The sequence below is a fragment of the Micromys minutus genome, assembly GCF_963924665.1.
Source record: "Micromys minutus genome assembly, chromosome: 12".
Taxonomy (NCBI): Eukaryota; Metazoa; Chordata; class Mammalia; order Rodentia; family Muridae; genus Micromys; species Micromys minutus.
The window spans coordinates 34934855-34961215 of NC_137981.1; the positions used below are offsets into that span (position 1 = coordinate 34934855).

General features: G+C 42.2%; 1 protein-coding gene across 11 annotated transcripts in view; it reads left to right on the forward strand.

Moving 5' to 3' along the window:
* Window positions 1-26361, forward strand: part of KCNMA1 (potassium calcium-activated channel subfamily M alpha 1) — a 666778-nt gene that overhangs the window by 608487 nt on the left and 31930 nt on the right. For 6 of the 11 annotated variants that reach the window (XM_080926078.1, XM_080926079.1, XM_080926069.1 and 3 more), the window contains 2 exons: window positions 23306-23419; window positions 24242-24322. In XM_080926078.1, coding sequence (XP_080782204.1) covers window positions 23306-23419; window positions 24242-24322 — 195 coding nt within the window. The remainder of the gene's footprint in view (window positions 1-23305; window positions 23420-24241; window positions 24323-26361) is intronic. The other 5 variants (XM_080926070.1, XM_080926073.1, XM_080926076.1 and 2 more) reach the window with 1 other exon arrangement.

A 26361-nucleotide genomic window follows, 5' to 3' on the forward strand; every position in this document is an offset into this window, starting at 1 on the left:
ACCTGGAAGGCATGGCAGCAGAAGCAGGAGGACAGTTGGTCACCTAGTGCCTGCAGTTCAGAAGCAGAGCAAACAGGAAGTGGGACCAAGCTATAAAACTTCAAGGTCTACCGCCAGTGATCTCCCCCCAACAAGGCTAATGGTTCCACAGCCTTCTCAAACACTGCCACCATCAGAGACAAGTTAGTATACACATGTGCCTAAGAGTGGTAGGTCCTTTCACCCCCATATGAGAAAGGGTTCTCCATGGCTAGTGGCTCTATAACTGGACTTCTTACTGTGGGGAGATAACTCTTTTTTGCCTCGCTGAGAGTCTTGATTTGGGGACGTCATCAAAGATTTGTCGGACTAGGGCAATTATATCTCTGTCTTTGAAAAATACAGCTTGACCGTGCCTAAAGGTGGGAGGTGGTGTAGGCATGAGTGGTGGAAAGGGGTTCTTGGGAAATGGATTGCGGCTCCCTGTGCAGCATTGTGGTGTCAGAGTAAAGCAAGGCAAACATGGAGGGAGATTGGAAGTGTAGGAGAGATGGTTGCTGAGGATAGTCGTTGAAAAACTGAGGACGGGTAAGGAGCTGGGAGTGGATTTTGAATTTGGCTACTAGATGATGATCTTGAAACTAAGGAAGACGGGAACAAGGAGGAGACATGAGCTGGGGAAGGATTTAGTTCTGATCATTTCGAATTGGTGAGGACCATAAGGGAACCATGATAATGCCCCACATGGCCTGTAGCACTAATTTATTAGTGCTGATGTGAAGAGCAAAATCGGCTTCTGCTTTTGATAGAGGCTTGTAAGAAGCAAAGGACTCCATTCTTTGCCAGGACACAGATGCTCTTTTACTTGTACTGGAATGATATCCCAGTAGACTCATCAGACTTGAAATAGCATGCCACAGTTCATGGAGATTGTGCCTGTGGTTAAAAAAAAAAAAAAAAAAAAAAAATCACAGCAGAAACCTGATGACCCAAGATTGATCCAGAACCTATTAAAAGACTAGATGCCATGACACATGTCCATGATCCCAACTCTTATGGCAGTGTAGAAGGCAGTGATGGGAGAAGCAGCTAGAAGTTCACGGGCCAGCTAGCCTGAAGCGACAATATTCCTGTCGCAAATTGATGGTCCTTCTTTTCTTTGTATACTGTTGGATCTTACTAGCCTTCTCGGGACTTGGAAAAACTCAAAAGGAGGAAGAAGTGGCAGGGGGTGGTATGGGGAATCTTTTGCCCACAGGCTTCACTTGCAAACCTAGCTTCTGTCACCATCTCTAAGTGATAAGTACAGGTGTTAGTTACCCAGCACATAGCTTTGGGAGGTGACACAGCTGAGATCCAACACTGCCTTGATGTATATCCCAAAGCCAGCAGGGTCCTGTCCTTGAGGCAAGCTGACTCTCTGTAGGAAGGAATTTCCCTTTGTATTTCAACACCTGGGCTATGTTTGAAAGCTAGTTTTAAAGGGCCTCCCTTGATCTCTCCCTGTTGTAGGCCTTACGTTTGTGTGATTCTTGCTTCATGTCCTAGATGTGTCAGGCCAATTCCACAAGCATGTGCCAAGCACCTGTGTGTGCCCAGACTGTGTGGCAGGCATTGTTGGTGAGATAAAGGACACAAAACACATTCCTAGTCTGGGCCCTTCCTATGCAGATACGGGATGTAACAAGAAGCGCTCCAGAATCTGCAAGGATGAGTTTCCGCCCTACCATTCAAACTGAGGTCTGCGATGAAAGTCAGCACACAGGCTTGCAGAGTGGTGCAAGGCTGCGGGAGGAAGCAGTGCTGGGAGGCTTGGGGCTTAGATATGCTTCATTTCCTCAGGAAGCTGATGGGAAATCCAGGGGAAGCTGGAAAGTGATGTGGAAAATGATCTCCAGTTCAGGAGGAGCACACAACTGCAGGAAGGTGTCTAGTGCTCTAGAAAGGATGGGGACACTTGGAGAGAAGAAGTGGGGATAACAGAAGAGCAGGGTTTGAGGACCAGCTTAGAGAGAGAAAGCCAAGGGCACCATGGTTGGAGCTGAAGGACCATAAGTTGAGGCCAGATGCCCAACAAGCCAGGGAAGTGAAACAAAAATCAAACACCACATGCTATTTTTTCCTACTATTTCATGTTTGTTGTTATTGTTTTTTTTTTTCAGTCAGTCTCATGCATCCCAGGCTAACCTGAAATTCACTATGTAGCTGAAAATGATCTGGATCCCCCTGCTTCTATCACACACATGCACATGCACAATCGCACACCCTCACATACTCACACATGTGTGCAGACACCTGTTTCCCCAGCCTCGGTGACTGCTTTTATTTCTCCCTTTGGGAGATATCTTGTGGATTGCAACTTTTAACTCACTGGCTTCTTGAGGACTTTTTTTTCCAGCTGGAACTCAGAGACAGAGCTCACAGGAAGGAATCCAATATGGGTGTCTGAATGTTTGTTTGCAAGCTACCACAGAGGCGAGGCCACTAGAGCCGTCTTGCTGGTTAAAGTATAATTTATTGGGAACAGGGATCATTACACCCTGGTCAACAGACAGATTTATCAAAAGCCACAACAAGTTGAAGTGGGGGAAGGGAACAAACAAAATAATTGTGTGAAGAGACAGGCAGAATGAGGAATGTCTGAATGAGCCATTTACCAGTGGTTGAGATGAGCAGGTTAAAAGGCCTGTTGTATCCTGTGTTCCTTTGTACAATGATCAGGACCAACAGCTAATCATAAAAGGACTACGTTTTTTTCCCTAACATAAGAAAGTCATTTCCAAGAAACAGATCAGGATCTGCAGAGATTGGGAGCATTCTACCATTGTGTACTAAAGAAACATGACCGGCCACCATGATCTCTATGATGAGAGGCAGATTGAATGGGATGAGCCCAGTGGCCCTTTTTAACTGAGAGTCTCTGGAATTTTCTTGGTTTTTATTACACAGAGTTCTGCATTTTATAGGTTCTGTAGCCTTGCTCCTGAGGGAGAGCTGTGGTGTTTGGCAGAACTGAGGTCATGGGTCTCTTAGTGGAAGTGTTCACATCCTTCCTGGACGGTGCTGGCTTTGTGTCTAAAGACCCAGTGTGGCCAGTGCCGGGTGAGCATTTACACATCTGGTGTTTCCATTAGAGTGACAGACCACCCCATCCCCAACTCCCATGTCACCCTTCAACATCTGCCCTTCCCACCTTCTGCTCTCCTCCTCCTCTGAGCCTGTCTTCCTGCACACACAGAATACAGACATACCTATGCATGTTTCCTTCTACTCAGCTTCCCTCCCTGAAATGAGAGAAGCAGTTTTTCAGCTGCTCCTGTATAGCATTTCATTACCACAATATTCTCTCTCAATTCTGAAACGGCAGTGGGGGAGCGCCATTTCTCTTTATGCCTACTGAACGAAGAAAGCTCAGCACTAAAATATTTTCCTTCCGTTGTAACTGAAATGGCTGTTGGCTTCCATCCCAAAAACCAGAAAGACAATTCTACTTAACTGTTTAGAGATTTATACATACCACACTGGAGTAGCCTCTAGGTAGTAACTTTAGATACCCAGCCCAATAATTTTCTTTTATTGGCTTGTGATTTAGATCCTATTTGGAATCCTCCATAATAAGAGTAGTACATTTCATTAAAAAAGCTTACTAAACAATAAAGGAAAGTCTGTCTTAGGGCTCTGAGAGTGTCTCAAGTACAGAGAGGGGCCTGCGCTGTTCCGTTTCTTCTGCAGACGTCACAGGATGAATCTCAGCCCAGTAGTGCCGAGGTGTTTGGTGAAGCAGCAGTTACAGCTATTCTGTAACTGGCTCCAAGTTAGGAGAGTTTTTCCTACACGGCATATTTTGTCACACGGAAGAACCTCTTAGGACCACCATTTTGCTGTTCTGGTGACACATTCCTGGTGCGAGAAACAAGGATTGACAAGAGCCATTGCAACATGAGATTGAGGAGATTGAACTACTTTCTGACCCATACCAAGTGCCTTCCAAACACACACACACACACACACACACACACACACACGGGGGGGGGACTGAGAGACAGACAGAGAGAGAGACAGGGGGAGGGGAAGAGTACATGTGAGCATGCAGCTATGCATACATGCACCAAATTGTTGTACCTCTGTGATTTTGAGCCATGTGTCTCATTGAACCCAGAGCTCACGCCTGGGATTGTCTGTTTGTCATATGTTTGCTTGTCGGTTTTAACATGAGTGCTGTGGGTCTGAATTCAGGTCTCCATGTTTGTGCTTTAAGTACGTTACCGATGGAACTTCTTCCCCACTCCAGTGTTTTTCCTTCAGGAGGTGAAAATGGAAAAATGAAGTAAGAACAAGCTAAAGGAAGAGTTGTCTTTTCCTTCAGTCTACATACAGAGCAGTGGACATCCCCATGCAGACTATAACCAGCCTGGGGCAACATAGAGAAAGGGAATCTTAGCTTTGGAGGCAGAAAGCAGATGGTGGTGTAGTGTTGGGAACGGACTCAACTCATCACCTAAACATCAGACTGTCACTTCTTAGGTGACTCCAAGTGTGTGTGTGTGCCTCACTCATGTCTCTTTTAAAATGTATAATGTCTTTCTAGCTTATCCAAGTGACCCATGACCCTTCCTTTCACATACAATATTATATAATCTCCCTAGAAACCTGCCGAGGTCAGAGGTCACACTCTTTATTTTTAAGGATGAGAAAATGAAAACTTAAGCATCGATTTTAATATCTGAATTAGTCGAGAACATATGGAGCTGGTCCCCAGGCAGTATGATTGTAAAGAAGATATTTTTCCAACCACACCAACCTGCTCCAATTAAGACAAGTATTAACTATTTTCTGATGAGAAAGGGCCTTAACTCTGTGTATCTACTTTTAGGGGTTATCCTTGGGGATAAACATTCCAGGGGAAAAGGTTACCCAAAATATGCTTGCCTTGCACCTAAATTACCTTTGTGCCCAAAGGGCTGAAATTTCTCTTAAAGTTTTTTTTTTTTTTTTTTTTTGTTTCAATGAGTGTTTTGTGGTGTAGGAGGTCTCTGGCTCTTCCTACCACAAGGAGAATCACTGGGAATCCAACCAACAACTGTGCAGAGAACAGACTAGGAGAAAATGCAAAACATTATGCTGAGTCTTTCTTCCTGAACAATAGATCTGTCTGAACTGTTTTTTCTCCTATTGCTATGGATTGGATGAACTGTGGAGTTGGCTTAATCCAGTGATAGTCATCAGACATGAAGGCCTGAGTTTGATTCCAGGCCTATGTAAAATAGACAGATTTGGTGAAATGCATTTATACTTCTAATGCTGGGAAACAGAGAAAAGTAGATCCCTGAAGCTTACTGGCAGGCTAGCCAACCCACCCTAGTCATTGAGCCTAAAGTCAACCAATGGACCCTACTCAATAAACAAGGTAGATGACACTTGAAGAAAGACACCAAAGGTTGATGTCTGGCTTCCTTACACATGCACATATACACCTGCACACATGCATGCCCATTCCACTAACCATGAACACACACATGAATGCACATACACACTCACTGAGATGTCCGAAAAAGTATGGAACATTTGAAGCTTGACATTTGTTTGACTATAAAGACGTGTGTTGGAGTAAATATTAAAAGGAAGACTTAGCCTTTTATTGGACCCTGAGGTCTCACTCTGCAGACTCTGCTCTAGTGTGGAGCCAAGCACATGGAGTCTGTCACATAGTCCGCAAGCTGCCCTCTCCACAAGGTTCCCTTCCCAGGCGGTTCACTCCGTCTGCTCTGTTGCCTCTGTCCCAGGTGGATACAACCAATCCTGCACAAACATGACTTCAAAGTCTGGTAGCTTATCAAGTAGGTTTATATATTAAATTCTCAATCTACCGACCCTCTATACAATAAGCTTACATCCAATGAACAAAGATACAAACTGCCCTTCTATATAAGATAGAAAGACCTATAGAAACCCTTAAAAAATTCATGTCTACCTATTGCAAATTAAGACACCTGGATATAGAGCCTCCTTCTCCAGCTCCATCTTGACTCTTCCTGAAATCTCTCTTCTCTTTCCTCCTTTTCTGTTGTCCTAGCCTTTTCCCTACCTACCTCTCCACTGTCCATTCGTTTATTACCTTAACATCAACCCACAGAAGTGTCCAAAACTATTTCTGTTTCCCAGGTATAAGATTCAGTAAAAAGCATTAGATTAAAATGAACACAAGCTTCTGTTCCCCAAAGTCTCTAAAATGGTCCAGATAAATGGTTTTATGGAATTCATGCAAAGTTATATAGTCAAAGAAGACAGAGGAAGCCAGTTATCCCAGAAAGAACAGAATTCTGTCTCTGTTCTGACCCCTTTCCTTCTCTTATGCTCCCCATGTCTGATTCTCTCTTTCTCCTCTCTCTTCCTCCCTCTCTCTTCTTGCCAATGCTCTCCCCTTTCTTTCCCTCTTTCTATTCTCCCTGTAAATGAAATTCTGGATAAGGGGGGATTGTAGATCAAACAACAGTTCCTTTTCTGGCCATCGGTTTCTCTTACATTTGATGTTTTCCCTTACACTTGAGATTAGCTGTTCCTGTCATCAGGAATCTAATGGGATCTCTACAGACAGAAGTGACAGAGACATGCACAATAAGCTGTATTGCATCATTTGGATGCACATAGTTAATGATATAGGGTTTGGGACATTCCAGAGCACCTTGTAAAGTTTCTAATGTGAGCCATTTGTAACTTCCTGAGACCTGATTTAATCCACATGCTGAAAACAACATGTGTGCCTCAAGCTAGCAAGAGAGCCTCGCCAACCATCCAGTGCATTTTGCCTCTACCTTTTTATCAGCAAAAACTCACGGGAAGTCTCAAACCATCATTTCTCCTTTCCTAAGTGACCCTGCAAAGAAGACATCTAATTTACAAATGACTTTAGCTTAGAGATTTTTAAAGCTCTTAAAAATATCCATGAGCCTTAAATGCTTCAATCTTATTTTATGGAATGTTCTAAAGATAGCCCCTCCATTTCTAGACCATCTTCTTACAGGCTTTATGTTAAGATGTTCCACCAGGTGTTTTAAGGCCATGCAGATATATGGTGGTATGTGATAAGTTATGAGATTGCTTTGGGTTGCGATCAGTTTTGATTATGGCATGTATTGGCCATTTTTGGACGAATACTTAGATTCAAATGTACCTCTGCCAGAGACTAGGCCTAGAAAATGCCTCAATCTTTCAAAATGTCTCATTTTTTCCCCCATTCTAGCTGCCTTTGGAACAAGTTGCTATCAGAATGAAAACAATGTATGAGCCTTTCCCACACCCTCTTAGTACCTTTAAGTAAATCAGAAAAGAGTTTCTCTTTTGTCAAGATTTCTCGATTCTATCTGTTGGACAGACTCAGGTCAGGTTTTCATTATTGAATTGTCCTTGCTCTTTATTTATTTGAGCTATTGATATCTGGCCATCAAGTAATTTTCCTTACTTTGTGCGGTACCTTTTCCTTTGTTTGATGGTTTTCCTTGCTAAATTGATACCTTTTAGTTTAAAGCAATTCCACTTACTTAATCTTGCTTTTGTTACCAGGGCTTTGGCCTTTTATTTAAAACGAACGAAGTACCGAGAACTCCATCTCAGAGAGGTGTCTTCCTCGCTCTTCTTCTAGGAGTTTCTGCTAGAGGTCTCATACCCACGTCTTTAAACAACTGCAGGTTAATTTTTATATGGAGTATAGGAAAATAGTCCAATTTTATTCCTTTGCAAATGGGAATCCAATTTTCATTGTGTTTTTATTGAAGAGACTGCCCCAAGAGGTGCTGGTGCCTTGGTTACAGGTTAGTCAATCATGCATGGGTGGATCTGTTTCTGAATGAACCTATTGGTATTTAACCTTAATTGTGAAATGTGGTCACTTCAAGGATCCATAAGAAGTCTTAAGATGATCAGGCTGCGTCCCAGAACAATGTAATCAGTCACCGGACGTATCATGAGTCCAACAAAAGTCAGGTTGAGAAGCACTAGTCCAGTCTCTTCCTTTCCCAAAGTCACTATTTCCAAACCTCCTATCAGAGATGATGAGCCATCGAAGCTTACTCTCATAGAACCGGCAGCCTTGTGAGGATGATGGCTAGGAAGATTGGATGGCATGTAACAGACCTCATTAAAATGCAGGTGTAATGGGATCTAAACTTTGATTCACAAACATCTGCATGGTTCCTGGTCCACCCTACACATCCTGATCAAAGACAGCAGAAGAAAGCAACCAGGGGACTTGCCTCTTGGGAGACCCACACAGATGGGCACAAGCAGTTCTTTGCATATCTGATGGGCATAGGAATGGGAAGAATTCTAAAAATTAGTCAGAGCACATGACTGAAGGCAAGCAAGATGGGTAAATGATGAGAGAGCTTCATGGCTGAGATCTCACACTTAATCCTACTTTTTAAATAGGTCTCTAGATGGTTCTAAATTCATGGCGACTTCCTTTTTACTGTGATTACGGGAGGGCTCTTCTACACTGCGGAAGGAAGACATTACTATCGCAAGAGTATTTCTCATCTATTTATTTGCATTTAAGATATTGAGGAATTAAAGGGGGAAAAACAACTCTTTGCAAGGAGCATTAATTATATGCCACACAAGGAAGCAATTGTGTCTATGTTATGAAATATTAAATCAAAATGCCTCCCATTCTCACATGTCCCAGAGATAAATACAGCAGTATTTTGAGGCCCCTCTTGGAGCTGTTTTGCCTGCAAATTTATTGTTTTGTCTCTATTTTCAGAAAGCCCTGTTTTCTGTGAAGTATAGCACTCTAGGTAGTTTTTAAGGCACAAACTCCTCTAGAGTCGTCTACACTGGTAACAACTCTTATGTAGATGGTACACCAGGGAAGGGGTTGATCGGCTCCTTTAAGATGACAAATGGGCAGAGAGGGTTATTGTCTTTGATTGCAAGCCTTACATCATCTGTATGTAGAAATAAGAGGGCCATACTTTATCTTTAGCCATTTTATAAATATTTAAGTCTTTATAGTTGCCTAAAGATATTAAAGCATATTTTACAGTAGTCGGAGTATAAATATTATATATAGCACAAGATACCAAAGTCGTTTAATGAATTCATAATTTTCACTTCACATTTATTGGAATGTGTTTTATGTTCCAAAAATCCCATTTAAAAAATAAGATCTCATTCTGTTCCCTGACAACATACCCAGCGTCAGCCAGCTTTTGGGGGTGGGGCCAGCATTTGGGGGTGGGGCTTTAGTCACACGGTGAAGAGGCTTCTTCCCCTAAGGAAGCTGGAAGGCAGGACGGACGAAATACTTCCTCAGTCTCTAAGCTTAAAAAATATTCATCCAATATTCTTTGAGCAAACACCTTTGGCTTATATAGTATCTCAAAGAGCAAAAGGAGGAAAAATAATTTTTTCAAAGAAAGGATTTTGATGTAGTCCAGGCTGACTTTAAATTATCTTCAACCTCCTGCCTCCGTCCCCTAAGCGCTTAGAGTTACAGCATGAGTACCATACTTGGCTGAAAGAGAAAACTTTTCCTAATCATTCTCTCTGGTTTTGGTGGATTCCTTTGGAAGACCTGAGGCAGGAAGATTCAAGATAAAGTCTGAACTTATTCTATCCTCTCCTCCCCCAACTCCCTTTGTAAACGGCTGGTCACTGGTCACCTGCACACAGTGGTGACTCAGGATCTAGATTTGGACAAAGGCTTTCCCCGATGTGTTCTGAATAATCCTCTCTGACTTAAAGAGTTCCTGGTGGGTTGTGTTTCCTTTGGTTTGGGGGTTTCTGTTTGTTCCTTTAGTAGTTGTTTCCTCTTCTGCCCTTCTCCTTCATGCAAGGGAGTGGTATACAGTGTGTGACTACATCTCTTTTCAATTTTCCAGAAAGACTTTCCTCTTTAATATTTTACAAAGTTCCTCCAGCTCCCAGCGGGAGTCCATGCTGGGTAATGTTTGCTAATTACCAACAACAAAACTAGACATACAACGCTGGTAAATTACCTGACCCTTTCCATTTTAATGAGACAACTAGGATTTCACCAAGTGATGTTGTTTTCCTGGTTAATGGTGTCAGCAATGTTGTAATTGTGGGTTGAGACGCATTAGCTGAACAGCCACATGTAGAAAGGGCTTTCTCTCAACAAGCCCTTTGGAGACTCTCCGCCATATTATCATTAAGCCTTTGCCGTTCGCATGCTGCTAATCACTTACTTTATTATCCCTCGTATCCATTGTCTTTTTTTAATTGCTCTTTAAATTAAAATTAAAAATAGTTTGAAAGCCCTCAATGGCTAGAATAGCATCTTGATTATGAAGATAACTTCAGGAACTTCAGGGGCTGTTGATGTATGGCCAGGATTAGGAGAGTCCTCTAGCTGTGTTCTGCTGTGCTCAAAGGCCTCAGGGGCCTGATTGTGGCAGTTTCTCTTTCTTTAGCCTGTACTGTTTGTTTAATAAATGGTTATTTATGGCCCTTTTGGCCATTAGAGAAACTTCTAGAAAAGTACATTCTTTTTATAAGTCTGGGCACCGAGCAAAGGGATAAAACTGAATAGGAGGGGAAAAGGCTGGGCATGAGAGTTTGTGAAAGCCTCCTAAGAGACCCATGCTAGTCTATTCTGTGGGTACATACTTTTAACATTTGCGTTCCTGAAAGAGACACCACAGAGCCAAGATGGGCTTTGGTGGTCATTGCCACAGGTGAAGGAACCAAGGCAATTACAATTGTCACAAGTGTACCCACATGGCAGAAAATGAAGAGGCTTTGTTAGTGGAATGAACTCCTGGAGGGAAGAGGAAGCCATGCCCGAGGGCGACTTCTAAGAGATTATATGGTTCTGTGCCTAGGCCTGTAATTTGCCAGCATCTTTTGTTGACATGGTACAATGTGCATCTTGGATGTATGTGTCAGTATGTTTGTTGATACACTCCTAAATATTACTTAAAAACAAACAAACCAGCCAACTCCAGTGAGATGCCACTGCTGACTATTAAGTGACCAAACCAAGACTTAAAAACATTCCACTGTTACCCATAACATGGCTCTCATACTTGGGAGATTTAGAGTATTGCTTCTGCCTCTTTTTAAAGATGGGGAAGTCAAGAATAATCGATGTGTTGGATGCCTATGTGGGCTCTTTGAAACTTAGAAGTTGACCTTGGACTACAATGCATACCTTTGGTTTTCTCTATCAGATCAATAACCAATTGTTGATGAATAATAAGTAGTAAAGAAAAATAAGCAGTTAAAAGAGGCTTGGGAAATAGCTTGGTCAATAAAGTACTTGCATGCAAGCATGAAGACCTAAGTTCAGTCCCCCAAATCCTGTAAGGAAACCAGCCATGGCAGTGAGATTTTGTAATCCTCAAATTTCAGAATTAGAAACAATGGATCCCTGGGGTTTGCTGGTTGGCCAGCCTAGCTTAATTAGTGAATTCTTGGTCAGTGAGAGACACTGCATCAAATAAAACAAGATAGATGGCACCTGGAAGAAAGATACTTGGAATTGACCTGTAGCATATATATATATATATATCCATGTACATGTTCATGTGTGCATGTACATACATACAATCACACCATACACACACATACATACATACACACACACACACACATGCAAGAAGGTAGTATTTGGAAGTACTTACTATAGCGTTGAAAGTTGGCTTACATTACCAACTCATTTACAATCGTCATAGCATATTATGATTCCATTTACAGATGAAGAAATGCAGACACAAAAATTAAATTGCCCTAGATCACACAACTAGAAACTGAAATAGTAAAAGCTCAATAATCAGTCTGTCATAGCTAGCTCATTTCTGATTGTAGGTTGTAGTCAAAGCATAGTTAGTACTCATACCTTACATGCATGGGCAGGGTCCTGGAATGGACTCTCAGATTAAACTAGCACCTCTTTTGGTAATTACTATGTGCATGCTGGCACACCCCTGTTGTTTTTCTAGATCCAAAGCGCTAACTATACATTTATCCTTCAATAAAACCATATATACCGAGTACCTTTTAGCCCTTAAAAGAAAAAAACATAAATGCTTTCATTTAAAGGACTGTTAAAGATTTGGTACCTTGGTATCTTTCTTGGCCTACAGATTCTTTCTCTAGGGCAGTGGTTCTCAATCTTGCTAATGCTTTGGCCCTTTAATATAGTTCCTCATATTGCAGTGACCCCCTACCATAAAATTATTGTATTGCTGCTTCATAACTGAAATCTTGCTACTGTTATGAATTGTAAATATCTGATATGAAGGATGACCTTAGGTGACACTTGTGAAAGGGTCATTCGAACCTCAAAGTGGGTCTCAATCCACAGGTTAAGAACTCTACTGCTTCAGGACCTATCAGGAACAGCTGGTGGAGGGTTGTCAGTGATGGGATTCTGCCTTTCTAAGTTATGTGGCCAATCCTTGGGCCACCTGGTAAACCAGCCATTTCCAGCTACTTAACTGTCTTTGTGTTTAAGATACGGTTGGTTGTTTGAGTTTCCTTGTGTGATTTTGCTTGGCTATTGGTTTAGGCTAAACAAAACAACTGGGGCCCATTTGGTGTTTGGTAGTTTTAAATGTAAGAGGACATTTGAACTGCAAGACAAATGTTGGGAAGCAAAGCCTACAGCCCTGAGAACGCAAGGGGACTGTTTATAATGAAAAGGTGGTTGCATTTCCAGTCAATCTATCACTTTAATGAGCTCTTTGTATTTCTTTGATTAATGTTCACAAAAGGGGGAGAGAAAATTGATGTAATGGAAACAAAATGCTATATAATCTTGGCAGCAGGCAGGGGCGGACTTCTATGTGTTTTATTAGCACCCATGTCAGCTCACCCTCTTGCAAATGTATATGTCTGCGTGTTCCCTGACATAGCAATCCTCCAGTTTACTGGAAATGTAATCTGTCATAAAAGATGAGACCTTATGTTAGTAGCCAGACACCCTTTGTCCCATTAGAGTGGCAGTAGGAGGAAGAGCTACCCAGAGCAGGAACGGAGAATAGCTAATAATGGTGAAAAGTCAGGCCTGGTCTCTGCAATATTGAAATGAGGTGTGCACTAGGTAGACAATCAAGAGGAGCAGAAGGAAGACATTTAACCATGTGTAAGCATTAGCATGTAGCACATTCTGTAAGATCAGTAGCAATCTATGCACTTTTAAATAAGTGCAGGAAAGGGCGTGGTGGAATTCAGAGGACGACTGTGTAAAGCAACTCAACATGTAGGCACAGCATCCCTAAGGCTCCCCAGAGGAAGCCACTGAAAACCTGGCTGGAAGTGGAAGGGGGGAGACAAGTTTGAAGTGGGTAAGCTGAGTGGGAGCAAGGCCAAGTAACAGGACATGCCACTCATCTCTGGGAAGCAGCCTTGGCTTGCCCTTAATGCATTGGTGCATATGAAATGTGGTGGTTTTTCATGAGCTTCTTACCACCAATGGGGACTTGGCATGGGCCCTCCATGGCCTATTCTCTGGGATTCAGTGGCTCCCATAAAATAATGAGATGTTGAAGCATCTGCTGCCTGGGAACCTGGAACCTCCTCGGCTCTTGTTTAACCTCAAGCTTCCTGACTCCTGTAGCCTTGGTGTGGCCAGTTCCTTCTTGAAGCTGCAGCCTCTCCAAATGAACTTGTAAATCCTACCCAGCAGCATTTGCCATGTCAGCAAGGTATACTTAGCCCATAAAGACCACACACATACCAGGCTCTAAGACCACACGGCTCTTTCTGACTTTGGTTAATTTATAATCTTAAAATTGTCTTTTATTACCTAAATTAGATGTACCCTCTTTAGAACATTCAAGAGTTCATATAAGGAACATTTGGGAAGACATGGTGTGCCTACAAATTTCCTATGCATAATTGTATGTGTGAATTTATAGGTGTGTGTGTGCACATGTACACCTGTGTATACATACATATGGAAGCCAGCGAACAACTTCACAATTCCTCAGGCACTGTCCATTGATCGATTATTTATTTATTTATTTATTTATTTATTTATTTATTCATTCATTCATTCATTCATTCATTCATTCATTCATTTTTGAGATGGTGTTTCTCACTGGCCTGAATCCTTCAAAAAGAATAAGCTAGCTGGTTTGCAAACCCTGGAGATCTGCCCATCCCCAGCACGGATTTTATAAATGTATGTCACCATGCCTGAGAGTTTTACACACATCTGGGGATTAGAATCAGTTCCTCTTGTTTCCAAGTCAAGCATCTTACTGACTGAGCCATGGCCCTAATCAAGGCTCCTAATTTCACTGCCTGGACATAAGAAATTTGACATACTGTTATTTCCATAGATAAACATATGTTTCAACCTTCAGAAATAGATCATAGTTTTAAATGCCCTTGAGTATTTTTCCACAACATATCTATTGGGTGAATCCTTAACACGACTGATTTCCTAAAGCTTGACACATATTAGGAACTGCTAAGGAAAGAAAAAACATGATACCATATAATTAATAGAAAAGAATAACTGGGCTGGAGAGAGGGCTCAACAGTTAAGAGCACTGACTGCTCTTCCAAAGATCCTGAGTTCAATTCCCAGCAACGACATGGTGGCTCACAACCTTTTGTAATGAGATCGGATGACCACTTCTGGTATGTGTGAAGATACTGTACTCACGTATATAAAATAAATTAATTAATCTAGAAGGGAATAATTGCTGCATATTTTTTCAAAGCAAAACAGTTTGGAACAAAGTGCAGGTATAATGTTAAGTCCCCTGATTCATACTGTGTTGTAAAGTTTCAAAACAAATGAAGAGGAAGTATAAAGAATCTGAAGATTAACAGTAGGCAATCCTATAATGCCATGCTTGCATAAATGAAAATACCCAACTGGGTAGATATTAGGCTTTTCCCCAAATCTGTGGTTGTAGTTGTATTTGAATAGTGCCCAATCCATCCTGCTTCTCCCCCTCTTCCCTACTTTCTTCCCTTTTGCCTCCTTTCCTTCCTTTCTTCAGTCCTTCCTTCCTTTCTTCAGTCCTTCCTTCCTTCTTTCCTTTTTCCATGCCCCTTTCGGAAACAAGTATTAGCCAATACATTCTTTAACAAGAAAGACTTTTCTTATTGGATACTTTATGCATTTATGTTTCAAATGTTATCCCCTTTCCTAGTTCCTCCTTCTCCCAAGCCCCCTCCTCCTGCTTCTGTGAGGATGCTTCCCCTCCCACCCACCCACTCCCACCTCAGCACCCTGGCATTCCCCTACACTGGAGCATCGAGCCTTCACAGGACCAAGGGTCTGTCTCTCTTATTGATGCCAGATAACACAATCTTCTGCTGTGTGTGTGTGTGTGTGTGTGTGTGTGTGTGTGTGTGTGTGTGTGTGTACTTGTATGGTCATAGAGATAGTTCTGTGAGACCTAAATAATCACATTACCAAGCAGTGACCCTCCACCAGTCACTGTATGCTAGAGATATAAGACTTCTTGGGATTTTCTCCTCAAGCACTTCAGAAGAAAATGAGACTCAGCGTAGAGAAAGTATTGGGTCCAAGATCATGAATCCAGTGACTGGTCAACCTATGACAGACAGTGGGTACCTGTTGTCATCTTCTCTCTTCAGCTCCTCCCTCATATGAAGAGTCTTCTCTACAGCAGTTGTTTATGGTGTGGAGACCTGGAGGTGGGCAAATTTGTCCTCCAGCTTGAGAGTGTGGAAATAGAAATCAGCCAGATCACTGAGTTTATAAGACCAACAAGAGGGTCCCTTGGTATTCTGACTTCATCATCAAAGACCTGTGCTCTTCAACTTAAGGTCATTCTCCCTCTCCTCAGAACCTCGGGTAGACGATGCTAAAGACACTGAAAGCAGGCCCTGGGAGGCTCGCTCCATAGGTCAATTGTTTGCCATGCAAGCATGAGGAATAGAATTCAGATTCCCAGCTTGCACATACCAAGTGTCCCACCTGTAACCACAGTGCTTGGCATATAGAAAGGAGATTGGCCAGGCAAAGTAGCTATCTAAAATACCCAAACTGGCAGAATCAGTTACCTCCAGATGCTTTGAGAGACCCTGCCTTCATATGGGGAGCAATTGAGGATGGCACCTAACATCAACCTCTGACTGCCACACTCAGAGACACATAAAAGGAATATGCGTCTCCACATGCATGAATAACACATAGCACACAATACACAAACTCACATGCACACAGGCACATTCACCCACACATACACATGTGCATATCCACATGCACACCTGGATAACTGTGTATTATTCGTATGCCTGCAAACCAGAAAGTAGTCAGTTGGAGTCCCCTTTGGATGATGTCACAAGAACTTGTTACCCCAGTAAATGTTCTCTTTTCAACTTTTTAAAATTACATGCATTTCTGACACCAGATTTCAACATTGGAATCCACGGTGTCCAACCTGTAAGAGGTATTTTAGTCTATTGCAAGGTTAATGTAAGGTTCTTCACTTTGGCAGAATTTTTCTGATAGCGTTTCCCAACAATCTCTTTCCCAAGACCAACCCTATAGGCATGGGTTATTTATGCCCCTCCAAGTTTGAAAGCAACCGCGCTTCTCCTACACGGAGTTTTCTTTACTTGGGCTGCTGATAAATTTGTTGGCGCACACACTGCAGAAATGACTGCTGTGGCTATTACTGTGGTTGCTCAGGGGAGCTATTCAGATGCCTCATTTATTGGAGCTTAATAGATTAAAAGTCTAAATTGAGTCTCATGATATAAGCCTAATCAAGTTCTAATCTGCATAATTTTCCCATAAGCAGCAATGGGAAATTTGGATAATTGATGTTTCAGCAGCCGCCAATCATGTGTTAAATAGCACTGTTGCATTTACTTATCAAAATATTTTTATTGATCCTCACTTCGTCTGACATTTGGTTTGGGGATTTTTTTTTTCCTTGCTGGCATTAACAGGAAATCTAATTCATCTCCTAGATGATGTAACATGAGATGTTTCTCTTGATTTTTAACATGTCTTTATAGATCATTTTTAACGGTGATCTTTCCTTTTACAACTTCATATTGAATACCTGTCTCAGAGAACCTCAATGACTGGGCTTAATTTATTTCCCTAGTTTAACGTAGCATATGGATTTCTAACCATCATTTATATGCACACAATAAAAGATAATTTGGCTCACCCTTTGAGCCAATTCCTTTATGTTAAATCTATGGGGGTGTGGGAAGCACTTACCTTCACTTCTCCATCTATTCTAGGGGAGGTGATTGATACGAATTTCCATCTCCCTCTCTCCCTGGGAAGGCTTGGGGATTTAACTAGGGAAGATTTAGAAAGTACTTTGTGTTTCCCCCATGGAAAAGTACAGTAATAAAGAATTTATTATACACACTGAGCTATGCAGGCTCCTCTACCAAAGCAGGTTAAGTCTGACTGCAATGGCTCCCAGTTGTTGTGTGCTATTGTTTAAAAGTGAAAACAATTTAAAAAGAAAAGTTGGACTGACTTGTCTCTCAAACTTGCCTGCCAGGGTTGGGAGAGGAGACTGGGAGGGGGAGAGAGTGGAGTAGATATCCTCACACAGCTAAGGCAAGAAGCACACAGTTGGATTAGTTGTTAATGCTTGGACTCCTAAGTCCAACTCTCTGGCTGTGGCTCCCAAATCTCTGACTTTCCACTAGGCAAACTCCAGCAACTTCTCTATGCTTCTCAGTACCAGTTTCTTTTTCTTTTTTTTTTCTTTTTTCTTTTTCTTTTTTTTTTTTTTTTTTTTTTTTTTTTTTTTTTTTTTTTTTGAAGACTTGAGATATATTTGTTCACATCGGTCATTTTAAACATAGAATAGGTTGAAATACACATTTAATTGGAGACAGAATGGATTTTAATCCATTCTTCCTATTGCATCCAACCAAGTTAGTTCCGAGGTAGATCTCTTCAGGCGTAAAGAATATACACACATTTCAACATACATAAAGACTTGTCAGTACTAACCACAAAATGGAAACAAAGAAGTCTTAACTCAGTAACTTCTTCTCCTTATGGTAGGAACCAAAGCCAGGCTCTGTACATGTTACATTCTTGGCTTCTTGATCTTTACAGTAAAAGCAGACCAACCAAAAACTTAAATTAAAAACCAGAATAAATCCATTTTTTTCTTGAAAAACTTTATTTTAATAAACAAAGATAAATGTACAAATTTTAAGCATTTTTGCATAAAAGTATACGAATACATTTTTTAAGGTTGTAATTAAGTATTTGTGGGTACATATATATGTATATATGTAACATTTACATATGGGAAAGAGGCTATTAATTTTTTTTGGTTTTTTTAACTTTATTTTTTAAAAAACAAAGATAAAAGAACAAATTTTAAGCATTTTTGCATAAATGTATACGAATACATTTTTGTCAGTGCCAGTTTCTTTTTCTAAATGTGATCATATTAACAGGTCTGTCAACTCATACAGCTGTGACGAGGACTAAGTGAGGGGCCATGAAAGTGCCTCTGGCATAGTCTGGTGCACAGTGAGAAGCTAGAGGAACCCTGGGAACTCATGTGAGTCAGATCTGAGATCTGCCAGCCATATGTGATACCCTTGGGTACATTACTTACTCTCTCTACCGACCATGGTTAGGATCAAGCTTCCTTTTCAATTAAACAGTGTTTGCTTAGGGAGGTCTTGAGACCTTGGTTATGAGACCAAAATTTCTTCTTCCCCTGCAGTGCTGTCTTGGTCTGTTTCCATCCTTCTCAGCTACCTTAATGAGTTTGGCTTTACAGTATCTTTCCACTTGCTTTGAGCCCCATAACTGTGTGACAACAGGCCTTCACCCCTTTTTAGCACAGCCAGCCTTCATTGTCCCACAGAGCTCTTTTCTTGTAGACTAGTTTGGCTGTGTGATAGGCACTTCTTCATTTGTACATGGTCTCTTAGATGCAGCAGAAACCAGCATGGATCTATACAACAGGAATCAGAAACTTTTCCTTTCTTTTTTCTTTTTCTTTTTTTGCATTCATGGGCTCAGTTCCTTTTCCATTTCTTTTCTAACTTAAGGGACATTTTATGGGTTTTAGAAATTATGATTTAATTACAACATTTCTCCCTTTCCTTTCCACCCTCCAAGCCCTCCTGTGTATATAAACTTTCTCCATTCGCCTTCAAATTCATGGCCTTCCAAAAATTATTGTTATTGTATGAAAATATACATATATATCCACATCCACATCATATACATATACACATATACATATACATTTCTAAATATAGCCTGTTCAATTGCTATAATGCTGCCTGAATGTATATTTGTAGGGCTGACCACTGGCACTGGAAATTCATTGGTGTGCTTTTCTCTGGGGAGGGCTATTTCTCATGTTCCAACTTTCTTTAGTTGCTTATAGTTTTTTACATAGGAATGAGACCTTAGTGGCTTGTCCTTATATTCTATGGCTTGTCCCTTGGTGCCATCCCTGTTCAGCAAACAGTTGGGCAGACATATTGGTGAGACCTCATGGGTGTAATTTTTGACATTACCAAGAGACTCAATCTCATAGTAAACTCCCTGATCCTCTGGCTCTTAAAATCTTTCTACCCCTTCCTCCACAATGTTCCCTGAGGCTTGGGTAAGGGAGGAAACCTTTTTTTAAACTAGTGAAAACCTTGTTGATGTTACTTTTTTCTGTCTTTTCTCCTAGCTCTTAGCAGGAATCATCCAAATGCTTGTGTTGAATTCTTTCGTTCCAAGCCACCATCACTAAAGTACCATGCTCTGGACTTTTCATTAGCTGATGCCTCCCCTTCCTCTCCTGACTGGACCAGTCAGTCATAGATGGAGGAGAGACTGTGGCTGGAGCCCAATACTGAGTTACTCACTTCTGGTAGATCCAATGAGAAGAGGAAACACAGCCTTAGTCATGTAACCCATGATAACCCAACCCAGCTCCAATAGACAGTCCTAATCCATGAGTCATACAGGTGGCCCCGATTAAACTACATTGGTCACAAAATAAAAACCAAAAGTCATGAATCCTAGAATGGGATGGAGAAGCATCAGAGGTAGATGAGCATTGGTAGTGTGGAGAGTAATTTTTAAAAAAATCACATGTATGGAATGGAACAGCCAGATAATGAAACAACTCAGTAAAAATATTTTTTTAAAAAATTTAACAGACTTTGGAGAAAGAAAATATCATAATTTGAACTTGTAATTTCCAGCTTCAAGTCAATTTTCTTAACTAGTACCATTTATTTATTTATTTATTTATTTATTTATTTATTTATTTATTTATTTATTTATTTAAGTCAAGCCTGTTATACATAAGCTGGAAGTTGGACTAAGCAGGAAATTCTCTAGCCTAATACTCTTCTTGCTGCCCATGAAATATGAATGTCCAGCCTGAGTTAAGGTAGAGGTTACTTGATGCTAAGTGACTAACAGAGATGCATGCCAGTCAGAGCCACCACTGAGATTCAGGATGGGGGCTTCCCTGGAAGGAGAGGAGGTAGTCTGGGGAGACCATTTCTAACACCATGGAGAACAGTGCTAACATATTAAAGGATTAGAGCCTGAGGAAAAACATAGGCAATCTACACATTCAGCTTGAATCTCTTCTAAGTGAGGTATCTTTCCTAGACCTCAAACACGAACAATACCTTCTTTCTGCAAAGTGAAGAGCTGTCTCCCATGTTGGAGCATTTCCTAGTCTTTCTGGTGTCTGGCTGAAGGTGGCCAGTATATGTGCCACATGTCCTGGCTTGCACATACAGAACACCTGTGTTGTTCTATATAAACATGTAAAGGGATCCTTAGGATAAAAGGGTGGAGACATGAGCATTGTTGAGATCTGCTTCTTCAGCAACCAAGACCTGATGATGACATCAAAAGTCATCCTCCTGCCTCAGTTCGTCGGATAGAATACACCTGGATTTCTCTTTTCATCGGGTTCATTTGGGGAGTCTGCATCACCCTGGCACTTCTGATCATAGTTTCCTATATTAGGACCCTTAGAGGGACAAACCAAAGTTAATCAAGCCTGATTACTGGTAATACAACTATATGAGAGGAAGGGGGAAAGTGCTACCCCTTTAAAGTGTGAGGGCAGAAAAGTAGTAAAATAGGGGAAGATGTGGTCTGTCTGAAGTTCTCTTGTTAACATTGATATCCTGCTCTTGGGGTCACATGTGAAGGAGAGACAGAACTTCAGTGGAAATGTCTGTCTACCTGTCGTACTTGGTCAGTTGCAGATGCTGATAGAACCAGCCTTGGAGACTGTAGAGGTAATGGAATATAAAAGCCAAGTGTAAGAAGCCCAGGAAACAAGTACCCCATTTCTAAATGAAGGTTTCCTGCAAAGGAACTGAGTCTCTCCACAGCTGGGGGAAAAAGTGGAATCTTTAAATATGATGAAATAAAGGGAGCTTTGGCTTGTTGTAGGCTCTGCAGTGAAATACAGCTTTCCTAACACTGTGTGACCTGTATCTCTGCCTGCTTTATGGGTGCTACCCTTTGAGGAGCAGTCCCATATTTTCTCAAGTCAGCACTTGATGAGCGCTGTCAAAATACAGGCCATGTATTATGCATATAGCATTACCAATGTAAGGCGTTTACTTGTCACGTTGGAGAAATTCAAAAAACGTCACAGCCACTGAATCGGCACAGCTGTCACTTGCAATTTTTCATGCGTTTGAATGCAACTTCTGATGAAAGCAGTTTATTTCTTCCCCTTCGCTGTTCAAAGGGAAGGAAACAGCTAACATTTAAAATGCATGCTCCAAATAAATAAATAAATAAATAAATAAATAAATAAATAAATAAATAAATAAAATGCATGCATGCTCCTGGTTATGCGGCTGGCTGAAAAACAGACAAACTCCAAAGTTTAGGAAGAATGAACATGAACTCACTGAGTGGGAGTTAGCCTGTATGAGGAGTAATAATATTACAACAATAAAAAAAAAAATCCATTAGGTGCAATCAGGGAACGGACACTAAGTAATACTTTCCGTTCTTCCTGAAAGCATAGTGCTTGAATCTAAAGGAGAACAGAGGGTGCGAGAGGCGCCTTAAATGTCTCTGACGCTTTGTGCTCATGACCATTCCAGGGGATGTGCAAGTTATTGAGCGCCAGACATCCCCAAATGAATCAGCCCATTACTTGTCTCGTCCCATTACTGACTGGTGAGTGTCTGCAAAATGTGGTCCTTTGATCAGTTGGGAACTTCGATTTGGAAATGAAGACAAGTGTTCTTGTATCTTTGAGTTTCTCGTCCATGAGTAAGCCCAGATTGAGATGAGAAACGGAGTCAGGTGTGGTGGAGCACACCTCTAATCCCAGTGCTCGGGAGGCAGAGGTAGATGGGTCTTTGTGAGTTTAAGGTCAGCCTGGTTGACTTTCTGGGTTCCAGACTAACACTGCAGTTGTTGTGTGTTCCAGTTGTGTGTCTTTGCAGGCATCCTTCACAGAACACTCAGTGGGCTTGACTGGAGGAAGCCTCACCTCTGCTAAACGCGACATCTCGAATCTTAAATCCTTTTCATAAATCTCATGATTTCTAAGTAGTGCCCGGCTAGTCACCTCAGGACTTCAAGGATGGCTCTACCATACAGTTCAGACAGTATCAGCAAGTTACTTTTGCGTTCAATGGAGGTTCAACCTAGTTGGAAAATGGATGCCCCAGGTGTAGGATCTGCAAACCAATGAAACAATGTCCTGGGGGAGTCAGAAGAGAGGTCTCTGTGCATTTCTTTGTAAAACTAAAGAACAATTGCCGAGAGCCTCGGGGCTGAACTTCCTCACTTGCAATCAGCTGGCTTAAGAGAATAGACCGATTGAGCTCGGATAGGCTGCAGTAACAACCAACAGAACACGCCTGTGGTTTAAAGCAGCCCGCCATCCTCTTCCACGTAGGATGTTTTATGGGTCGCTGTCTGAGAAGGCTGTCTGGACTGCATCTCCATAGCGACCCACGTCTCTGTATTAGATGTAGGTGGGGAAGAGAAGGACAAATCAAAGTCATATACCATATACCGGAAGTGGTGCATTCTTCTCATTAGCAAGAATGTTCTGTGTGTCATATAGTCCGTCCTACTTAAGGGCAACTAGGTGCAGTACCAGTTGTTTGACAGGAGAGGGGGAAACTGTAAGCCGAGTAAACATTGCTATGCTGTGGGATTTCAGGACGGTGTCAGAGGACATTGGAATTGCTTCAAGTGGTTTTTCTATAACGTTCTAACAAACAAACAATAAAAGGTTTGCCGAGTTTATCCTATGTTACTTGGTGACCGGTCAATAATGTGTACATTACATTTTGAGGGGTTTTGTATGTGTACTTTTTATCAGTTCCAGATTTTCTACTCCTCTGAATTTCTCCCCACTAGGATTCACACCTCCTGGAATGGACAGATCCTCGCCTGACAACAGCCCAGTGCACGGGATGTTGCGCCAGCCGTCCGTCACCACTGGGGTCAACATTCCCATCATCACGGAACTCGGTAGGGGGTCACTGCAGCTCAGTGTATGGGCACTCTGTCTTTCAGACCGTGGGGAACGGAGGGAGTTTGGCCCATTCGTTAGCTCTTTAGGCACATAGGTTTCAGTGGAACTTGGGGAGGAACAGTGAGAGAGAGGTTTGAATAGAGATAAGGCAGGTCATTTGAAGGAAAAACTGTTCTATCTTTCTCAAAAGACAAATAGACAGTTTCCTTTCTGCTGGTCCCGTTTTCGAAAGAGCATGAGAACTGCTTTGAAATTGGGGCATCCATTTGGGAAGGGGAAAGAAAAGAGGCACAGACTCTTCCAGTGGCTTCTTCATGAAGGCGCCTCTTCTGAGTGTTCTGTTTCAAAGGTGTCTTTAGCTGCAACCCTCGCTCAGAACCTCAGGTCTGTTCAGCCCATCCCATCTGAGAATGGATCCCCTTTGAGAACGGGGATCACGATCACGTGTCTGTTTGCTCCGCTATGTGACAACCCCACCTTGACCCTGTCCTACTTGAGATTCTCAACAAAAGTCATTTTGGTTAAATGACCAACTTATGAATGGGGGGAGGGTGCAGGTTTGCTATAATGTGTAGCCAATAGAATCCAACTTCTGACATGCCTGTACCATGTGCCACATGGTAGCTGGTATGAAGTTAACAAAACTACGGAATGGCTCTTCCCCTGAGACAATACAGATTGTCTATTGTCCGGGTGGCTTAGCTTGAGAATGCTTGCCCCTGTTTTTCCCTCACTCTTTTCTTCTGTTCTGTACTTTCCTCCACTCCCTATCCTCCCCCCCCCCCAACCCCGGACCTTTAAACGCTGCATCCAATTAGCTAAGCCGGGCAAGTTGCCTTTGGTATCAGTCAATCAGGAAAAAAACAGTGGGACGCACATTCTAATGATAACGGAGTTGGGTAAGAAGTGCTTGTCTCCCTTGACATCAGTATTTTCTTTTGTTCTGATCTTGGTGTTTCCAGCTCTCATTGGCTACCCCCGCCCTCATTTCGCTGGCTGTAACAGAAAGGCTACCCCATGGCACTGCTTTGAATGTGTTTTATTTGTGGCTCTGGTTGGAATCGACTGTCTTGTTCTGGCCTTTCTTAATGATTTTTTCCCCCACACAGCATCAGTAAACCTTTGATCACACCCACCTGACCTGGCAGTAGCTGCCAAAGTGTCTCTGCTCTAATTCATTTTCCCTGGCCCAAGCCTTTCTCTCTCTCTTTCTTTTAAATCCCACGCGTGCCCACTCTCCCCTGCCTCCTCCTGGCATTCCTCTTCCAACACGCTGTCAGTTTGACTGACAGGTCCTCCCAGCTCTCAGAGGCAGTCAAAGGAGAAATATAAAAATTTTAAGATAAGAAATCCTAGACAGTGCCTTCCCTCCAGCTGTTTATTTTTCTTTATTCTGACTTTATTTGCCTTTTTTTCCCCCTACTAAGCCCTCTCTCAGAAGTTTGGCTTCTGAAACCATAAAAAGCAGCTGGTTCCCAGGGGACCTTTTCTTACTTAAGCTAGATTCCAAGAAGGGTGTAGAACAGGCTGGCAGCCTTACACTCTGACCCCCCTGCCCTGCTGGTCCAAAGCCCTCACTGGGAGGTTCACAGTGAATTTATCTCAAAGATAAAGGCCTCTGGTCATGACTGCATTTGTCAGACCCCCCCCCCCGTGGTTCCCCATGACTTGGTTAATAACCCACGAAGGGCACCCATCAGCAGCAGGTCTCCCAACTGCAGATTGATCTTCGAAACAGACACAGCAAAGGGCTTCTTGGCAGAGACATAGGAGGAGGGCTGGGAAGCACCTGCCTTCACAGGACTCGAAAATGAAATGAACACTCCATTTTCTTCACCCCCAAATATATTTCAAAATAAGAGAGGAGGCTTTTAACACAGTCATCTTGCTTGTGAGGTGTCTAGAAACAGAGGGATAAATTGTCCACCACGCAGTCCTGCCAACGCAGACTACTGTTAGAGAGAGCTATTTATCTGGACAGATTCACCCAGGTCAAGGAGTATCTCACTGTTTTCAACAATAGGACAGGTGTCTTTGTCATGTTTAGCATTGTTGGCTAAAAGCCTGGGTTTCTCCATTGTTCTTCTTGGAACCAGAAGGCCATAAAAGACCAAGGCAGCTCACGTACTCCAGACTACTGTTTTGAAGATTCACCGAACATCTCCCACACAGATACCTACATCAGCTTTCAACAGCACCCATGCCAAGAATTTCTCCTTTCATTCAGACTCCCTGTGCTTTTAACTGACCAGAATATCCCGATTCTTTGATTGGTGGAAAAGGAGAAGCAAAAGGCTTAGGGATCTAGATACAAGGCAGTGATTTGGTTATCAAGTCTCCTGACCCTCTTTGGTAACAGAGTCGTTTCCCTCTGTGCTTAATAGTTCAGGCCACTTGCTCCTCCTACTCTTAAGGCTAGTTTCTCTAGTAACCAGGCCACTATCCTCACACCAAGCCTCCTCCCAACTTCACCCCTGCAAATACTCACTCATTACCACCTGCCCTAGGATGTGTGCTCCGGTGAGTTGCCCCAGCCATATGCTCTTTAAAAGACACAGAGACAGGTGTGACAGGAAAGGTGGGCTTGTGGTAAAGGGCTTGCTGCCCAATCCTGAGGCCCCGAGGGCCAATCCCCACCATCCACATCTAACCTGAGCTTGCCAAGGTACATCTTATAATTCTAGTCCTTGGGGACAGAGGTGGAAGGATTCCTGAGGTCTGCAGGCCAGGTGGTCTAGCTGAGTTGGTGAGCCCAAGATCTAGTTGTAAGACCCCATCCAGGAAAACAATGCGAAAAGTGATTGAGGAAGACAACTAATGTTGACCTGTACTTTCCACATGCATAGATGAACACACACAAAGACATAGAGGCAACCAAGGCCAAGCACACTTTAAGACTGTAATATATTACAGACCCCACCCATCCCAAAATGCTCAT